The 17,332-nt window shown below is 47.4% G+C and overlaps 2 protein-coding genes and 1 non-coding gene across 3 annotated transcripts in view; 1 reads left to right on the top strand and 2 right to left on the bottom strand.

Annotated features, from left to right (window-relative positions):
• The window catches only part of CAND2 (cullin associated and neddylation dissociated 2 (putative)), a 39,962-nt gene extending 30,484 nt beyond the window's left edge, over positions 1–9,478 (top strand). Inside the window, exons 13-15 of the mRNA XM_012472386.3 lie at positions 88–252; positions 4,783–4,890; positions 8,499–9,478. Of these exons, the coding sequence (XP_012327809.2) occupies positions 88–252; positions 4,783–4,890; positions 8,499–8,726 (501 nt within the window). The 3' untranslated portion in view covers positions 8,727–9,478. The remainder of the gene's footprint in view (positions 1–87; positions 253–4,782; positions 4,891–8,498) is intronic.
• A 1,816-nt stretch (positions 9,479–11,294) lies between these two features.
• On the bottom strand, positions 11,295–17,073 carry RPL32 (ribosomal protein L32). The gene is made up of 4 exons (XM_012472399.3): positions 17,007–17,073; positions 15,664–15,764; positions 14,876–15,057; positions 11,295–11,488 (listed from the first exon to the last, which is right to left on the bottom strand). The coding sequence occupies exons 2-4, from the start codon at positions 15,757–15,759 to the stop codon at positions 11,359–11,361; spliced, it is 408 nt and encodes a 135-aa protein (XP_012327822.1). The 5' UTR covers positions 15,760–15,764; positions 17,007–17,073; the 3' UTR covers positions 11,295–11,358.
• On the bottom strand, positions 15,834–15,972 carry LOC135268942 (small nucleolar RNA SNORA7). The gene has a single exon (XR_010337275.1). It is a non-coding gene; the product is annotated as a small nucleolar RNA SNORA7 (small nucleolar RNA).
• Positions 17,074–17,332: the final 259 nt, after the last annotated feature.

The following is a 17,332-nucleotide window of genomic DNA, read 5'->3' on the forward strand; positions in this document are numbered from 1 at the left end:
GAGATGTGGGGTTTGTAGCAGAAACTGCAAGAGGTGTTGCACCGTGGGGCCATATCTACAACCTTCAGTTGTCCTTCCCTCCTGCAGGTGGAGATGGGGCCCTTTAAACATACAGTGGACGATGGGCTGGATGTGCGGAAGGCAGCCTTTGAGTGCATGTACTCACTGCTTGAGAGCTGCCTGAGCCAGCTGGATATCTGTGAGTTCCTGAACCATGTAGAAGACGGGCTGAAGGATCACTACGATATTCGGGTAGGACCAAGCCCCCTGCCAGATCTATGTGCCCCTGTACCAAAGGACAGTCAGGCACCACTGGGCCCATGCTTGTTTGTCCTTGCTCCCTACTCCAGGCATCCAATGAAAAGAGCTACATTGTTGTTTTCTGATAAGAAAAAGAACCTGTGCCTCAAACACCTTTGGTGGGAGTCTACACTGGGCAAGCTCTTTGGAGGATGGTTTGGCAGCAACTGGAAAACAATAATCGTCCAGGTGCGGTGGCTCATACCTATAATCCCAGCACTTTGGGATGCCAAGGCAGGAGGATGGCTTGAGCCCAGGAGGTTGAGGCTGCAGTGAGCTGAGACTGCACCACTATACTCCAGCCTGGGCAACAGAGTGACACTGTCTCAAAAAAAAAAAAAAAAAAAGTAGGGGGGGAGGCAGGGAATTCCCAGAAAAAACTTTTGACCCAGCAACTCCATCTCATCCCATTTGACCCATACACAAAGCCTCTGAGCTGACTCCTACACATGTTCTGAGTTTTATGTACAAAATTGTTCTTAACAGCCTCTGGAAATCGGGAAAGCTGGCAGCTGCCTAATTGTCCATCTGTAGACAACTGGCTCCATCAGCTGGGCACCTCCAGCTGTGGAATGCTAGTGACATTGAGGAGCAAGCTGCATCTCTTCATGTTGTGACCTGAAAGAGCTCCAAGCCCCACTATTGAGTGGCAGGAGCTAGTTCCAGAAGTTAGGGCCATTTTCTTACCTGAGGGAGTGAGTCTGGGGCCAGCAGGGCAGTTGGGAGACTTCGATTTCTTCATTTTATATCCTTCTATATCTTTTTTTGAAATTTTAAAGTTTATTCACATATACAATAGAAATCATTACTTTTTAATTGTGGCAGAATAATAACACAAGTTACCATCCTCATTATTTTTTTTTCTTTTTTTTTTTTTTTTTGAAACAGGGTCTTGCTCTGTCACGCAGGCTGGAGTGCAGTGACATAATCTTGGCTCACTGCAACCTCTGCCTCCCAGGTTCAAGTGATTCTCGTGCCTCAGCCTCCCTAGTAGCTGGGACTAAAGGCACCCACCACCATGCCTGGCTAATTTTTTTTGTAATTTTAGTAGAGATGGGGTTTCACCATGTTGGCCAGGCTTGTCTCGAACTCCTGACCTCAAGTAATCTGCCTGCCTCGGCCTCTCACAGTGCTGGGATTACAGGTGTGAGCCACTGCAACAGACCCTATCTTCACTTTTTTTTTTTTTTTTTTTTGAGACAGTGTCTCGCTTTGGCACCCAGCCTGGAGTGCAGTGGTGTGATCTTGGCTCACTGCAACCTCCGCCTCCTGGGGTCAAGTGATTCTCCTGCTTCTGCCTCAGCCTTCTGAGTAGCTAGGACTACAGGCACATGCCACGATGCCTGGCTAATTTTTTCATGTTTTTAGTAGAGACGGCATTTCACTGTTAGCCAGGATGGTCTCGATCTCTTGACCTTGTGACCCACTCACCTTGGCCTCCCAAAGTGCTGGGATTATAGGTGTTAGCCGCTGCACCCGGCCTCCATCCTCACTATGTTTAAGTGCACAGTGCAGTGGCATTAAGCACATTCATACTGCTCTGCAGCTGTCACCACTGTCCATCTTAGAACTTTCTCCTTCCCAAACTGCCTCTACCCGTTAAACACTATTCTCCATGAATTTGACTACTCTAGGATTCTGCCCTTGTAAGTAGAATCATATGGTGGTATTTGTGCTTTTGTGACACACTTGTTTCACTTAGTGTGATGTCCTCAGGGTTCATCCATGTTGCAGCATGTGTCAATTTCCCTCTGTTGTATGTACAGACCACAGTTTGTTTACCCATTCATCCATCACTGGACATTTGGGTGTTCCAGTATCCTTTGAAATCTTGCCTTCAGTTCTTTTCACTTTACCCAGAAGTGAAATTTTGGATCATATGGTAATTCTGTGTTTAATGTCTTAAGGAACTGTCATGTTACAACTTTATTTTAAATTTTTTTAAATTTTGAGATGGAGTCTCACTTTATTGCCTAGGCTGGCTGGAGTGCATTGGTGCGATCTCAGTTCACTGCAACCTCTGCCTCCTGGGTTCAAGTGATTCTCCTGCCTCAGCATGTTGAGTAGCTGGGATTACAGATGTGCACCACCATGCCTGGCTCATTTTTGTATTTTTGTAGAGGTGGGGTTTCACCATGTTGGCCAGGCTGGTCTTGAACTCCTGACCTCAGGTGATCCACCCACCTCGGCCTCCCAAAGTGTTGAGATTAACAGGCGTGAGCCACCGCGCCCAACCGCATACTACAACTTAAAAAATATATATACTGTAAGCCTGAGTCACTTTTTATAATGAAAAACTAATACAAAGTAATCAAAAGCAATTCATACTTGTTTCCAAAAGCACCGGGCACGGTGGCTCATGCCTGTAATCCCAGCACTTTGGGAGGCCAAGGCAGGTGGATCACGAGGTCAGGAGTTCAAGACCAGCTTGGCCAAGATGGTGAAACCCCATCTGTACTAAAAATACAAAAATTATCTGGGTGTGGTTGTGGGTGCCTGTAATCCCAGATACTGAGGAGACTGAGGCAGGGAATTCCTTGAACCTGGGAGGCAGAGGTTGCAGTGAGCCGAGATTGTGCTACTGTACTTCAGCCTGGGCAACAGAGCAAGACTCCGCCTTAAAAAACAAAAGACAAAAAACACCCAAAAGCTTCCCCTACCCAGAGAGGCCTGCTGTAAGACTCTGTGTTTCTTGGGATGATGCACATAGACCCTCGTTCGTTAGTCAACCAATGCTGAGTGGTGCCAACACGCTGTGGTCAGTGCGAGAGGTGGGGTTCCTGCTCTCAAAGCTGTGGAGACGAGTGTATGAGATCTGTTTTCTAGAAATGGGATCACACCACACATGCTGTTTTTTCCCCAATCTTTTAACTTTCATTTACTGTATGTAGCTGTTTGCTTTGCTTTTCAATACGTATCAGACCTCACCGTCATATTTCACAGCTGCAGGAGTTCCCATTTCTGTTGCACTCACCGCTACACATGTAGCTTATTCGCACATTTTGACTATTACAGACAATGCTGCTGTGAACACCTTGGGGCATCACTGTGACCCACGCTAGGGTGGAGTTCGTGTTCCTGTTATCTGATGCGCGTGGTCAGGCTGCGCCTCCTGCGGCGGGTGTGCCTCTGACCACTCCGAACTCCTTCTTCAACTTCCAGTCTGCCTGTCTCTTCCTTGGCTTTATTACTGCTTTAAACCCTTGCTTCCTGCCAACTCCCAAGAAAGAGAAAAACGACATAAATTCTACATAACTTCTCTGGGGTTCCAGCCCCAAGGTCTTGGTTTAGAAAAGGGGGTTGGGTTTTCCAGTGTAAGCCGTGAGAACTAGTAGGAAATGATGGGGCACACAAAGCTGAACAGGACTTTCCACCACAGGGCTCCCAGCTTCTCTTATTTAGGTGTGCCTGGTATTAGGCATCTTGGGGTGCTAGTGACCCCAGAACACAGATTGAGGAGTTCTGGGCTGGTCCAAAACTCCAGCTTGTGGGGATTTTTCCCAGGCTCGAGCAAGTCTCTTCCTTCCGTCCACTCTGGCCATATCCTCGTGCCTGCCCTCCAGGAACACAGGACAGGGTCTAGGCACCAGTGCAGCCTTGGAGCCCACTCTGCCGCCACCCCCTAGGGTGAGGAGGGTGGGCGTGACGGCTCTAGAGCCCATAGCTTTGTGTTATCTTTAAGTGAGCCTTTGGAGAGTGAACACCGCCCAGTTCACAGGGGAGACAGGGACTCTTGTCTGGTTCGAGGACACGGTGGTGGAGGAGCCAAAATCATAGCTCATGAAGTCCAGTACCACTGCTTCTCGCTGCTGTGGGCTGGGCCTCCTCCTCTGCTGTGGGGTGTAGGAGGGTCAGGATGTGGGGATTTCAGATAGCCCTTCTTTATACCGTGCAAGGCTTCTTTGTGAAGACTTGACCATTTTCAAAAGAGATGACAATTTTTCTCCTACAGGCTGAGTCCAGGCCTGCAGCCGTGTTTAGTTGGTGTCAAAGTTTTTGTTTGGTTTTGAAATCAGGTGCCAACATTCAAAAATCGAGATTTTTTTTTTTTACTTGAAAATTGGGGTTTCTTTTGAAAACAGTCCAGTGGCCCCAAGCCACATGTCTGCATTCTCACCTGGCCACAGTCGGCCAGAGCCGAGCAGCCCCTGTGGCTGCAGCAAGGGCTCCCTGCTCCGTCCCAGGCCCCAGGGGCCCCCTTCACTCATCCCCAGCGGCCTCCTTCACTCATCCCCAGCAACTGCCTGACCCGTGGGCATCTGAGCTTGAGAACCACTCCCTCCCTGGTGCTTCTTATCTGATCCTCCTCAGGTCAGCCAAATGTAATTGGCAAAGTGTCACCATTTGAGGAAACAGACCCTGGCAGGGCTTCATGGTGGTCTGGACTTGCGCTTCAGTTTTCAGGTGTGGGGCCTCTGCTCTTTCCCAGGGCTGGTTGCTGCACCATCTCACTAAGAACTCTGTCTCCTTCCTTCTGAGCAGATGCTGACCTTCATTATGCTTGCCCGGCTGGCCACCCTGTGTCCTGCACCAGTCCTACAGAGGGTGGACCGACTAATTGAGCCACTTAGGGCCACCTGCACTGCCAAGGTAAGTCCTCTGACCTAGCCCTAGCCCAGGCCCTGGAGCACCTACTGAGTCCTCAGCCAGTTGTTCATTTACCCCTTACTAAGCACTTGTGCAGTGCAGGTGATGTTGTGAAAGTGCTTCATTTAATCATTATCATTGCCCTACAAAGTACTTCTTATCATTCACTGTATACACAGGGGAACAGAAGCTTTGAGAGATTGTTATTGGCCAAGGCTACACAGCTAGTAAGTTGCAGAGCTGGATTCAGATCCACCTGTCTCTTCTTCCATTCATTAAATACTTCCTGGGTGCCAAGCCTCATGGGAGATACTAAAGATGTAACACTGAGCCTGATAGATTCCCTGTTGTCAATCTCTAACCTCTTTGTTGGGAAGCTGGGTTAGATGATTCATCTAGAGCAAAGTTGCTGCTAGACTAGAGTGCCTGAAGGGTCTGGAGGAGGGATCTGGGGTGGAAGCTCCCATGGAATGCTGGTGTTGGGAGCAGAGTCTGGTGCACCTAGTAAGTACCTGTTGAATGAAAGAGTATATTTGGGTTTTCTGAGGATGGGAATCATTATCAAAAGGAGAGCAGTGTTTTAGATTGGCACTTAAAGAGGAGACATACCCATAGAGTGGTGATTTTCAAAAATGAAATCTGTGGATAAAACATTAAAATTAGTAGTTTATTCATAGAAACCTGCCTTGTAAGTATACAGTTTTAACATATGCTCACTATCGAGTCAATCCAAAAAAAAGCTTCTGCAAGACCAGGGCAGTTTTGACAATCTCTGGCCAAATCATATCTAGTTTTCTCTGAGCTCTATTGCACCAAGAAAAGTCCCAGTTCTTAAGAGGGGAGGTATACGTGGTACTGCTGTGCCAGAACATTCTTGCAATAGGCCAAGGTGGCAAGAGAAGCTCTGCTCTGAGTTCCCACGAGAGCCACTCATCTGGCCATACAGAAGATGCTGTCTGTTGGGCACTGGGATGAGTGTGGACACATCCACACCCACAATCCTTACCCATGACTCTAAAATCTACCAAGCTCTGACAACCAAAAGCTTTTTAGGAACTTGTCAACAGGACTTGAAGTGGCATGAGGCTATGATCTTTATTTTCTTTTGTTAAACAGTCAGCCCTCTGTATCCGCAGGTTCCACACAGATTAGTCAGAAAACAGGCCGGGCACGGTGGCTCACGCCTGTAATTCCAGTACTTTGGGAGGCTGAGGCAGATGGATCACAAGGTCAGGAGATCGAGACCGTCCTGGCCAATGTGGTGAAACCTCGTCTCTACTTAAAATACAAAAAACTAGCCGGGTGTGGTGGCGCCCGCCTGTAATCCCAGCTACTCGGGAGGCTGAGGCAGGGGAATCGCTTGAACCCGGGAGACAGAGGTTGCAGTGAGCTGAGATCATGCCACTGCACTCCAGCCTGGTGACAGAGCAAGACTCCATCTTAAAAAAAAAAAACAAAAAACCAATGTAGGCCAGGCGCGGTGGCTCACGCCTGTAATCGTAACACTTTGGGAGGCTGAGGCAGGTGGATCACCTGAAGTCAAGAGTTCAGGACCAGCCTGGCCAACATGTGTCTCTACTAAAAATATCAAACTTAGCTGGGCATGGTGGCGTGTACCTGTAATCCCAGCTACCTGGGAGGCTGAGGCAAAAGAATCGCTTGAACATGGAGGGGTGGAGGTTGCAGTGAGCCGAGATTGCACCACTGCACTCCAGCCTGGGCAAAAGAGCAAAACTCTGTCTCAAAAATAATAAAAATTTAAAAAATGTAGGAGCCAGGCATGGTGGCTCACACTTGTTAATTCCAGCACTTTAGGAGGCCAAGGTGGGCAGATCTTCTGAGGTCAGGAGTTCGAGACCAGCCTGGCCAACATGGTGAAATCCTCTTAATTAAAAATATAAAAATTAGCTGGGTGTGGTGGTGCACACCTGCGATCCACTTACAGAGACTGAGGCAGGAGAACTGCTTGAAGCTGGGAGGCAGAGTTTGCAATAAGCCAAGATTACGCCATTGCACTCCAGACTGAGTGACAGAGTAAGACTCCATCTCAAAAAAGAAAAAAAAAAAACAAAGGCTGGGTGCGGTGGCTTACACCTGTAATCCCAGCACTTTGGGAGGCCGAGGCAGGTAGATCACTTGAGGTAGAGACCAGCCTGGCCAACATAGTGAAACCCTGTCTCAAAAAAAAAAAAAAAAAAAAAAAAGTATAACAACTGCTTACACAGCATTTATATTGCATTAGGTATCAAAAGGAATCTAGAGAAGATTTAGAGTATACAGGAAGATGCATCTAGGTTCTATGCCAGTGTACCACTTTTATATGACACTTGAGCATCTGAGGATTTTGGCATCCCCTGGGATCTTGGAACCAATCTTCCATGGATACTGAGGGATACCTGTACCTCACAATACTCATACATTTTTCATACACGTAGTGGAGTATTCATGTATTTGATTACAAGAAATTGTACCAGATCCCCCTGAGAATGTTATCTCCATAGTACTACCTTTCTAAAACCCCAAATGTCCTGGATTCCAAAGCACATCTGGCTCCAGGGGTCTCAAAGAAGGGAGTGTAGACTTGTGTCATTTAATTATCTGGGCAACTTTTTTTTTTTTGAGGCAGAGTTTCGCTGTCACCAGGCTGTAGTGCAGTGGCGCAATCTCAGCTCACTGCAATCTCTGCCTCCCAGGTCAAGTGATTATCCTACATCAAGGAGATTCAAGCCTTCTGAGAGTAGCTGAGACTACAGGTGCACGCCACAACACCCAGCTAATGTTAGTAGAGATGGGGTTTCACCATGTTGGCCAGGATAGTCTTGATCTCTTGACTTTGTGATCTGCCCATCTCGGCCTCCCAAAGTGCTGAGATTATAGGCAGCTTTTATTTATAGATGGGGAAATGAGGCTCAAAGATGTAGCTACCTGGAGTCACAGCTCTTGGGGGCAGAACCATTTGAACGCAGGACTGTGCAACTCCAATGTCAGGCTGTTAAACACTATACTGGATTCTTTCGGTAGAGTCCAGCATAAGAAGGAGTTTGAACTTTAGTTCATAAGCAGTGGAGGAATTACTGAGTTCCTTTGCCTAAGTGGGAGATGGTGGGGAAGTCAACAGAAACTGCAGGAGGTAGTCTGAGGTGCTTACTCTCCAGCTGCATCTATAGAACGATTTCCAGGCAGGGGCTTGAGTGGGGGAAGAGGCTGCTACAAGACCACCGCAGTGATTCATTCTTTCAGTCTAATCATAAGGTGCTAAAAGCTGGTTTTAAGCACTTTAAGCATAGGCTGGATCCCTGCAATCTGTGGGAGGAGGCTAAGTATGGGAACATAGTACTTGCTACTGTCAATTAACAAAAAGTGGGCATGTTAGATTGGCTGCTCAGAGGCCCCCTCAGGCTGTACTCAAGCTGATTTGAATGACAACCTCTGTGGGAAACAAGTCAGTGTAAAAGCCCAGAGGTGGAGTTAGGAAATAGCCTTAGGAGACCTTGCAGCAGGAATTTACCTTAGGGATTATGGGGCAGAGAGGAGGCCAAAGACCAGTGAGCAGGCAGTGGTGCCAGCCAGGTGCAATAAAGGATGGCTTCTTCTGTTGTTTCCTACTTTAGGTCAAAGCTGGTTCTGTGAAACAGGAGTTTGAAAAGCAAGATGAACTGAAGCGCTCTGCAATGAGGGCAGTGGCCGCCCTGCTGACCATCCCTGAGGTGGGGAAAAGCCCCATCATGGCCGACTTCTCTTCCCAAATCAGATCCAACCCTGAACTTGATGCCCTCTTTGAAAGCATCCAGAAGGATTCCGCTTCAGCCCCCAGCACAGACTCAATGGAGCTCAGCTAGTCTCCCCAGCACCCAGGTGGGCCCTCACTCAAGAGAAAGGAGCCCACCCAACCATGAGGCCTCCCCAGTCCACTACCACAGGCCTGTACTTTTGCCCTTCCACCCTCACTGGGGGCCCCAGGGCTTACAGTGCCTTCTCCAGGGACCCAACTCCAAGGCCCTGAGCCCGAGCTGCAAGGCTGCTAACAGTTGGGCCCCATCCTTAACTCAGGACAGTCATCCAAAGAAATAGGGTAAGTTTTCCAGTGACTTCACACTCTACCCCTCCATAGTCTATCTGGTTCCTTCAGAGGGTGTCTCTACCTCACAAACTAATAGTATTTAGAAATAGGCTGTGCTGTTAGCTGTGAATGGTAAGGAGGCAGCAGACACCACTTCGGTTTCTTCACTGCACTCAGCAATGCCTCTAAGTTAGTGCTCAGGCTGGGCATCCCAAAAAGAAAACTTGAGTTACATTTTAAAATTTAAAATGGTTCATTTCTAAGTGGCAGTGATGAATCCGAAATTTGGATGGTACAGGTTTCTTTTTCCCAGGAAAGATGAATGTGTTGGGTGGGGAACTGGACAGGTTTGGACCTCATGTTTCATTTCTAATTTCACATGCCAACAACACCCAGGCAAACCATTTGGTTTGTTTCTGAGGAAGGTTTCAGATGTGTCTAGTGTTAGTATTGAGGACAGAGAAATACAAGTGGCAGGCCAAAGTATTTTCCATGATATCCCAGGTTAATAAAAGATTAGATCCTAAGTTACTTATTTTCTCTATACAACTTGTCTCCAATTGTTAGACCAGTATCTTGAGTGTATTTGTCAATTTGTAAGAAATCCCCAAAATTAGGCTGGGTGAAATGGCTCACGCCTGTAATCCCAGCACTTTGGGAGGCTGAGGCAGGCAAGATCACCTGAGGTCAGGAGTTTGAGACCAGCCTGGCCAACATGGCAAACCCCTGACCCTACTTTTAGTAGGGTGTAATCTTGGTTCATAAAAATTAACTGGGTATGGTGGCACACCTGTAGTCCCAGCTATTAAGGAGGCTAAGGTGGGCAGGGGGTGGGGGTGGGGATCAAATCACCTGAACTCAGGAGGTGGAATTTGCAGTGAGCCAAGACTACGCCACTGCACTCCAGGCTGGGTGACAGCATGACAGTCTCAAAAAATAAAAATCCCCAAAATGACCAATTTACATTGTAAATATTTATGACTAAGTTTTTGAGAGTCTTGCTGTCGCCCAGACTGGAATGCAATAGTGTAATCTTGGTTCACTGCAACCTCCACCTCCTGGGTTCATCCGATCGTCCTGCCTCAGCCTCCCAAGTAGCTGGGATTACAGGTGCATGCCTGTGTGTGTGGCTAATTATATATATGTATATATATATTTAGTACATACAGGGTTTCACCATGTTAGCCCGCCTGGTCTCCAACTCCCGACCTCAGGTGATCTGTCCGCCTCAGCCTCCCAAAGTGCTGGGATTATACATGTGAGCCACCGCGCCCAGCGTTATGACTAGGTTTTGTACGGGAGACAATCTGTAAGATGCCTGTTTACTAGAATGAGACTAGACCTAGAAAGGCTTTATTATAACCAGCATAGCATTTCTGCTAAGTTGACCAAGATGGTTACAGAAAAGAATCCGGTAAGCATTTCTGACTCTTAACTAGTAAGTAAGTACCACATTCTATACCCCTCGTGACCTATATACTACCATGTTAAGATGCCTGAAATCCCAGTACTTTGGGGGCCAAAGCAGGTCTGCTTGAGCTTAGGAGTCTGAGATGGCCTAGGCAACATGGCTAGACTCTCTACGAATTTTTTTTTTTTAAAAACTAGCCAGGTTGAGAGGTGCGCATCTGTAGTCCCAGCCACTTGGGAGGCTAAGGTGGAAGGGTCACCTGAGCCCAGGGAGGTTGAGACTGCAGTGAGTGCACCACTGCATTCCCAGCCTGGGCGAGAACAAAACCCCATCTCTTAAAAAAAAGAAATCAGGGCCATGTCACAAGAGGCCCAACTGTCACCAGTTAGTTAGCTCCCTGCTTTGGGAAACTGGTGTAACATTATACCTGAAGCAGCAGCTGGTTGGCAGGGAGGTTATGAGAGACTGAAAGTGCTTTTCCAGTAACCATGGGGGATTACCTGGCAGAGCAATTTGTACATCATCCTATTATTTTTGGAGAGAAGTTAGTTTTATAGGATGCAATTTAGGTATCCCATAACAATGTGTAAGAAATTCATTTGGATTTTTCCATGCAGATTTTCTCAATTCTCACAAGCATCACATGGAGTAACTGTCACCTAACTTTACAAAGCAAGGCTAAGAATGACTGCTTGTGGCTTGGGAGCTGTAAGCTTCTTCAAGTGTGTCAGAACCTATCTAGTGTGAGAGCCAAGTCCGTGCCCCTCATCCCCAGCCTCAACTGGAGATGACTAAGGCTAGTCTGTGCACTTGAGACCATGTTCCCCTGGTTCAAGGACCGAGTGTCCTTTACAAATCCCCTCCAAATGGGAGATTCCAAAGGGCTTAACAAGCAAAAGAACGATCTCTGACAAACTTAGCCAAGAAGCTGAAGACTTAAAATTAATTAAGGAAGGAAGATGCCAGTTTTATTTAAACACAAAACGTGCACATAAGCTGTCTACTCATTTTCTTCGCTGCGCAGCCTGGCATTGGGGTTGGTGACTCTGATGGCCAGCTGGGCAGCTCTTTCCACGATGGCTTTGCGGTTCTTGGAGGAAACATTGTGAGCGATCTCAGCACAGTAAGATCTGTAAGAGAATCAAGTGGGTAAGAAGCAAGAGAGCCCTGAACACAATTGGAAAATTCCATTGCAGAGGCAATGAGTCCTAGCACCAAGCCAACGGAAGGCTGCTTGGTAAGTGGCTGTGGAATGACATCTACATGCCCTCAAATCCTGACTCTGCAGTTCCCTGGTGGTGACAAGAATGCTTTCATTTATTATCCCCTCTCATCTAATCCTCATAGCAGCCTTGGAATCCAGACATTACCTCCATTTTACAGGTAAGGAAACCAAGGGCCACAGCAAACAATGGACAGGGATCTGGGGTGCACCCAGGCCCATGCTCCAGGTTCAAAGGTTCTCCCCAGTTGTAGGGTGCTTGACCTTGCCCATGAAGTTTCAGAACTCTCTGCAAAGTGGTCAAGAGCAGAACACAGAGTCTGAATGGAGCCAAGAGCACCCGCTTTGACTGCTTGAGGATACAAAGCAAGCTGAGAAACAGCAATGCTTAAAAAAGTCACCCTGTCATAGTCATACCTAATACCTGAGGACTTGGTGTGCCAGATCTGCTTCTAACTCATTCCTAAAAACTTTTTTTTTTTTTTTTGAGACAGTCTTGCTGTTGCCCAGGCTGGAGTGCAGTGGCGCCATGTCAGCTCACTGCAACCTCAGCCTCCTGAGTAGCTGGAATTACAGGCACCCACCACCACGCCTGGCTAATTTTTGAATTTTTAGTAGAGACGGGTTTCACCATCTTGGCCAGGATGATCCTGAACTGCTGACGTCGTGATCCACCTACTTCGGCCTCCCAAAATGCTGGGGTTACAGGCATGAGCCACCACACCTGGCCTCCTTACAACTTTTTAAAAGGCAGCTACACTGTGCCCTATTTAATAACCAATTGGCCTATTCAGCACATTTCAGTAAGGAGGTGATTTATGAAGCCACCCATAGTGGATTTAAGAACCAACATTCCACCCCTGAAGCATTTTCAGCAAAGCAGCAGGACTGAAGAATGATTAAATGAGGCAATGGACACAGCTCTTTTCAAGAAGCCCATCTGAACAGCAAGACAGCAAATCCAAACAATTCCTTGTTTTATATAGGAGTCCACTCAAATTCGAAGCAACTACATTTTAAAATGTTTCTAAGTTTTTCAAGACTTAGGTTATATTACAATTCTCATGTCTTTACTGTTCAGAAACCCCTCCTGTCCTTGTCCCCCCACATACCTGATAATCACAATCAGCGCACCCACCATTTGAAATGCGTCCCCCTGGTTTCGGCACTTTCCATACTGTAACACTCCAGTCATCTTGAATGGACGCACAACATTCCATCCAGCACTTTACAAGTCACTAATTACATTTTCATTGTTTCCAGTGGACTATTGCTACAGTGACTAGCTTTAGTTTCCCTGCTTTTCCATTCCTTAAGGACAAATGCCCAGAAATGGAACTTAAGAGATTAAAGGTCAGAGATAGAGAACTTCTACGGCTCTTAGACTGCCAAGCTGTGCTTACAGAGAATATGGCAAGCAGCTAACATGTGCGCTGCAACTGAGTAATCATGTTGGCCATACAACAGGTATTGCCTGTTACAGCCCAACTCATACAGCCAACTGTGGTTTCCGTGTCCACTGCTAATTCCTACACCCATCTTTTCAAACAGAAATTTTCAGCATTTCAATGCCTGGTTACATTTCCAACCTTGAAAGGTAATCACGTCAGAATACTGCTCTTGTTCGTTTTTATTACTTGTATCTACAACACTGTCGATAAAAGATCTTCGCAAACATAAACACAAACATCCTAGTTAGTCACACTCCACGTTCTTTCTAGTTTAGGAAAATTCAGCTTTTTGGCTTCCATTTACCAATAAGTGAAGACAAACTGTCACTTCCCATGAGAATTTTTCATTCCACTGCCCTAGTTTTTTGGTCTAAGCAGATCACTGAATCTATTATACACAGAGCTCACCAAGTGTCTAACTTACTTAAAACACCTAGAACTCGCTGGGTGTGGTAGTGTGCCAGCTACCAGGAAGGCTGAGATGGGAAGACGGCTTGAGCCCACCTCGAGTTTGGAGCTGCAGTGTGCTATGATCACAGCTGTGAATAGCCACTACAGTGCAGTGAGGGCAACCTAGAGCCTGTCCATCCCTAAAATCAAACCAGGCCAGGTGCAGTAGCTCATGCCTGTAATCCCAGCACTTTGGGAGGCCGAGGTGGGGGGATCACTTGAGATCAGGAGTTCAAAACCAGCCTGGCCAACATGGTGAAACCCCATCTCTACTAAAACCACAAAAATGAGCCAGGCATGGTGGTGATGTGTGACTGTAATCCCAGCTACTTGGGAGGCTGAGGCAGGAGAATCACTTGAAAGTGGGTGGCAGAGGTTGCAGTGAGCTGAAATCAAGACACTGTACTCCAGCCCAGGCAAGAGAGCTGGACTCCATCTTAAAAAACAACAAAACCAATAAACCCACCGGAACCAATGCCCTATAAACCCTCCATGCGCTCTTTCACCTCTACACCTTTGTGTAAGCACTCTGCCTGCCAGGTTTTCTTCCTGTTCTCCACCTAATCCAAACTTGGTTCTAAAGCCCTCCCACCCCTGAAGAGATCCCTTACCATACAGCAAAGACTTAAGGGCCCCTTAATGTCTGAGGTTCATGTTTGATCTTCTCCCTACTCTCCTTGTAAACCAAAAATAAAATTCAAAGCCCGCAGCAACCATCTGAATACACCCCCACCTTGAACAGGGCACTCTTGGTTTCCATCACCTTTTATCATAGCCAAGATATTCCCTTCTAGTGATAACTAATTCCCAATCAGAAACATAAAATCTATCCAAAACCTGGAAGTGCCGCCTTTCTGGACCAAACCAACAGATGCCTTAAATTTATTTATCTCTCATGTCTCCCTAAACCATGTAAAACACCAAGCGGTTCCCAATCCACCTTGGGCACATGTTCTTAGGGTCGCCCGAGGGCTGTGTCACGGGCCATGGCCAACTCATATTTGGTTCAGAATTATCTCTTCAAATATTTCAGAGTTCAACTGTTTTGGTGGACACCCTCATAAAGCAATGTTCTGGAAACAACAGCCAAAGGGTAGTGTAGTATTGGAAAGTGGTTGTTACTGCAGTGTTTACTGCAGTGTTCATAAAGTAGTCTCTTCCTGGGCTTGGGTCTCTACACTTAGCAGACCAGGTCTCCTCCATCTCCAGCAAAGTAAACACTCTGAAATCCCCAACAAGCATTCTCTAAAAATCCTGCAAGGAACAACTTCAGATTCCCTCAGAATGTACAACTCCCCAAAATGCATCCCAAGAGTTTCTAGAGTTCCTGCCAGAAGTGCTCACACAGATGCAAACTTCTGATCCCTGAAAACAAGAGGTGGGACCCAACTCACTTGTTGCACATCAGCAGCACTTCCAGCTCCTTGACGTTGTGGACCAGGAACTTCCGGAAGCCACTGGGCAGCATGTGCTTTGTTTTCTTGTTGCTCCCATAACCAATGTTAGGCATCAAGATCTGGCCCTTGAACCTTCTACGAACCCTGTTGTCAATACCTCTGGGTTTCCGCCAGTTACGCTGAAGGAAATAACACACAGGTGGGTTAGTGTCTGTGCAGAGTGCCAATTCTTCCTTTCGGGGAGGAAAAAAAGGACCAAATGAAGAGGAAGTATGCCACACAGTAACTGCCTTTGGTAACAGGACTTCATTATTTCCTTATATACTTTTTGAGTGGGTGGCTTTAGCAACTAGGAATGCAGGCACCCCCACCATTCCCACTCCCAAGCAATGGAGGAGACACCAATAGGATGTCAAGGGACTGTGAAGATACCAAGATGATGAGCACAGGTGCAGACACTACTCTCAGCACCTGAGTTTTCTTGTCTATATAAAATAGGGATCCTGCTGTCATAAGACAACCCGAAATACATGACACAAATGCAAAGCCCTCTAAACACATCAAAACTGCCGAGTGTCCCTTTTCATTTAAATTTCACTTAACACATCAAGAGACTCAAGTACCAGCACTAAGGCACATTAGGGGAGACCTTTATTTTCTGGAAGAAAGCTCTTCCACAAACCAGTTCATGGGCCAAAGGTAAGCCTGACTAGGTGATGTCAGAAACTGACAGCCTGTCATTAACTTTCTTCACCCACACCCATTTCCATCCCAGGACTACATACCTTAATTTTGACATATCGGTCTGACTGGTGCCGGATGAACTTCTTGGTTCTCTTTTTGACGATCTTGGGTTTCACAAGGGGTCTAAGGGCGGCCATGATGCCTTTTGGGAAAGAAGCAGCCCCAGGTGAAGAAGAATCCTGGAAGGAGGCTTTCCCGCCCTGGGATTGAACACTGTTGCAGAGTATCTTCCAATCGCCAGCTACGGAGCAAGCTGGGAATGGAATGGGTGCCTCTGCCAGGCTTGCTTTCCCTCCCTTTCCGAAGCTGGCAGAATACTAGGCACTCTCCAGACGCGATCCCAGGAGGTCAGGAGTCACCCCACCCTCTGAACCCACATAATGCCAACAGCTGAGCAAAGCAAAACTGTTCCCAAGACACACTCAATTTGCAAGGGGCGGCAAATCCCACCCCACCAGTGTCCGAACCCCCAGATGGTCCTTCCGATAGTACTAGCCTTGATTATCTACTTGAACCGGCGTGTCAGTTTCCTCACCTGTAAAACGGAGATGACACGGCTCGCTGAATGCCTGCAGTGCCTGTCACAGAGTAAACGTTCAATAAAGAGAACCTTCTAATTGCCTAGGGAGCTGCTGCACTACCACACCCACAACACACACAAAACCATCATCTCCCTCTAAGCCGCCTCGAATACGAAGATCTTCCAGTATCAACTCACACCTTCCTCAGTGTGGTCTTCCGAGTCATTGTTTCCTACAATAACACCCTTTCTGTTCTCTTCGCAGCCGTCAACTGGCACAGAGTGGGTACTCGATGAACCACGTATGCAAAACGACTTTGCCTTCTGGCCCATGATATTCTCGAAGACAAAGTGGGGGCGGCTGCATCTTCATCTTCCCAGAGATACTACAGAATTTGGGCCAGCAACGGAACCAGCCGACCTACACCTGGTTTTTCCTTGGCGGTCCCGCCGCAGCAGCCCTAGGGCGAGACTGCAGGGGAAGAAGCGGACCATGACAACGAACGAATACACGTGAGCGCTGTGATCTACGGAACTCAGCTGAAGACTGTTAAGTTGGGCCACCCCTGTTCGTCCCGCGGCCCCCAGGAGACCCCGCAGTCTGGCCTCAACTAGCACCCTCCACCGCCAAGGAACAAACCAGTAGCCCGCAGCTGTGACTACAGGCTGAGGGCAGGAGGCCCTGGGGACGCAAAGCACCATCACACTGAGCTCCTTCACTCTGTGCCTGTACATGCCCCAGTAAGCCGACAATAACAATACCCACAGACACTATCGCGCCGAAGGGGAGACCTCCGCACCACTGGGCGAGGGGGCCAGATGAACGCAGCAGGAACGCGGATGGCCACGGATTTTAAGACTCACCGAGGAGGAGATCGCTGCTACCTCCGTAGGCACCGCCGAGGAAGAGAAAAGGGACGTTGGCGCGCAAGGGCTGATGGGACGTAACCCCCTAGGTCCTGGCAGGGAAAAGGAGAGCACTTCCGGATCCAGCTCTTTCAACGAAAAAGACGCGTCAAAAAATGTGCCGCTAAAAATTCTGAGTATAACTGTTTTAATAGACATTAATATCTATGAATATAACTGAAAATGTATCCTACTTGTCCTTGGGACTACGTAGAAATTTGGAATTATTTCTGAGCTAAGACCTGGTGGAGGGAGGAATTTACTTCCGCCAGAAGTTGAAGCCT

This window comes from Aotus nancymaae, unplaced genomic scaffold, assembly GCF_030222135.1.
Source record: "Aotus nancymaae isolate 86718 unplaced genomic scaffold, 86718_ANA_hifiasm-v0.15.2.pri h1tg000046l, whole genome shotgun sequence".
Classification (NCBI taxonomy): domain Eukaryota; kingdom Metazoa; phylum Chordata; class Mammalia; order Primates; family Aotidae; genus Aotus; species Aotus nancymaae.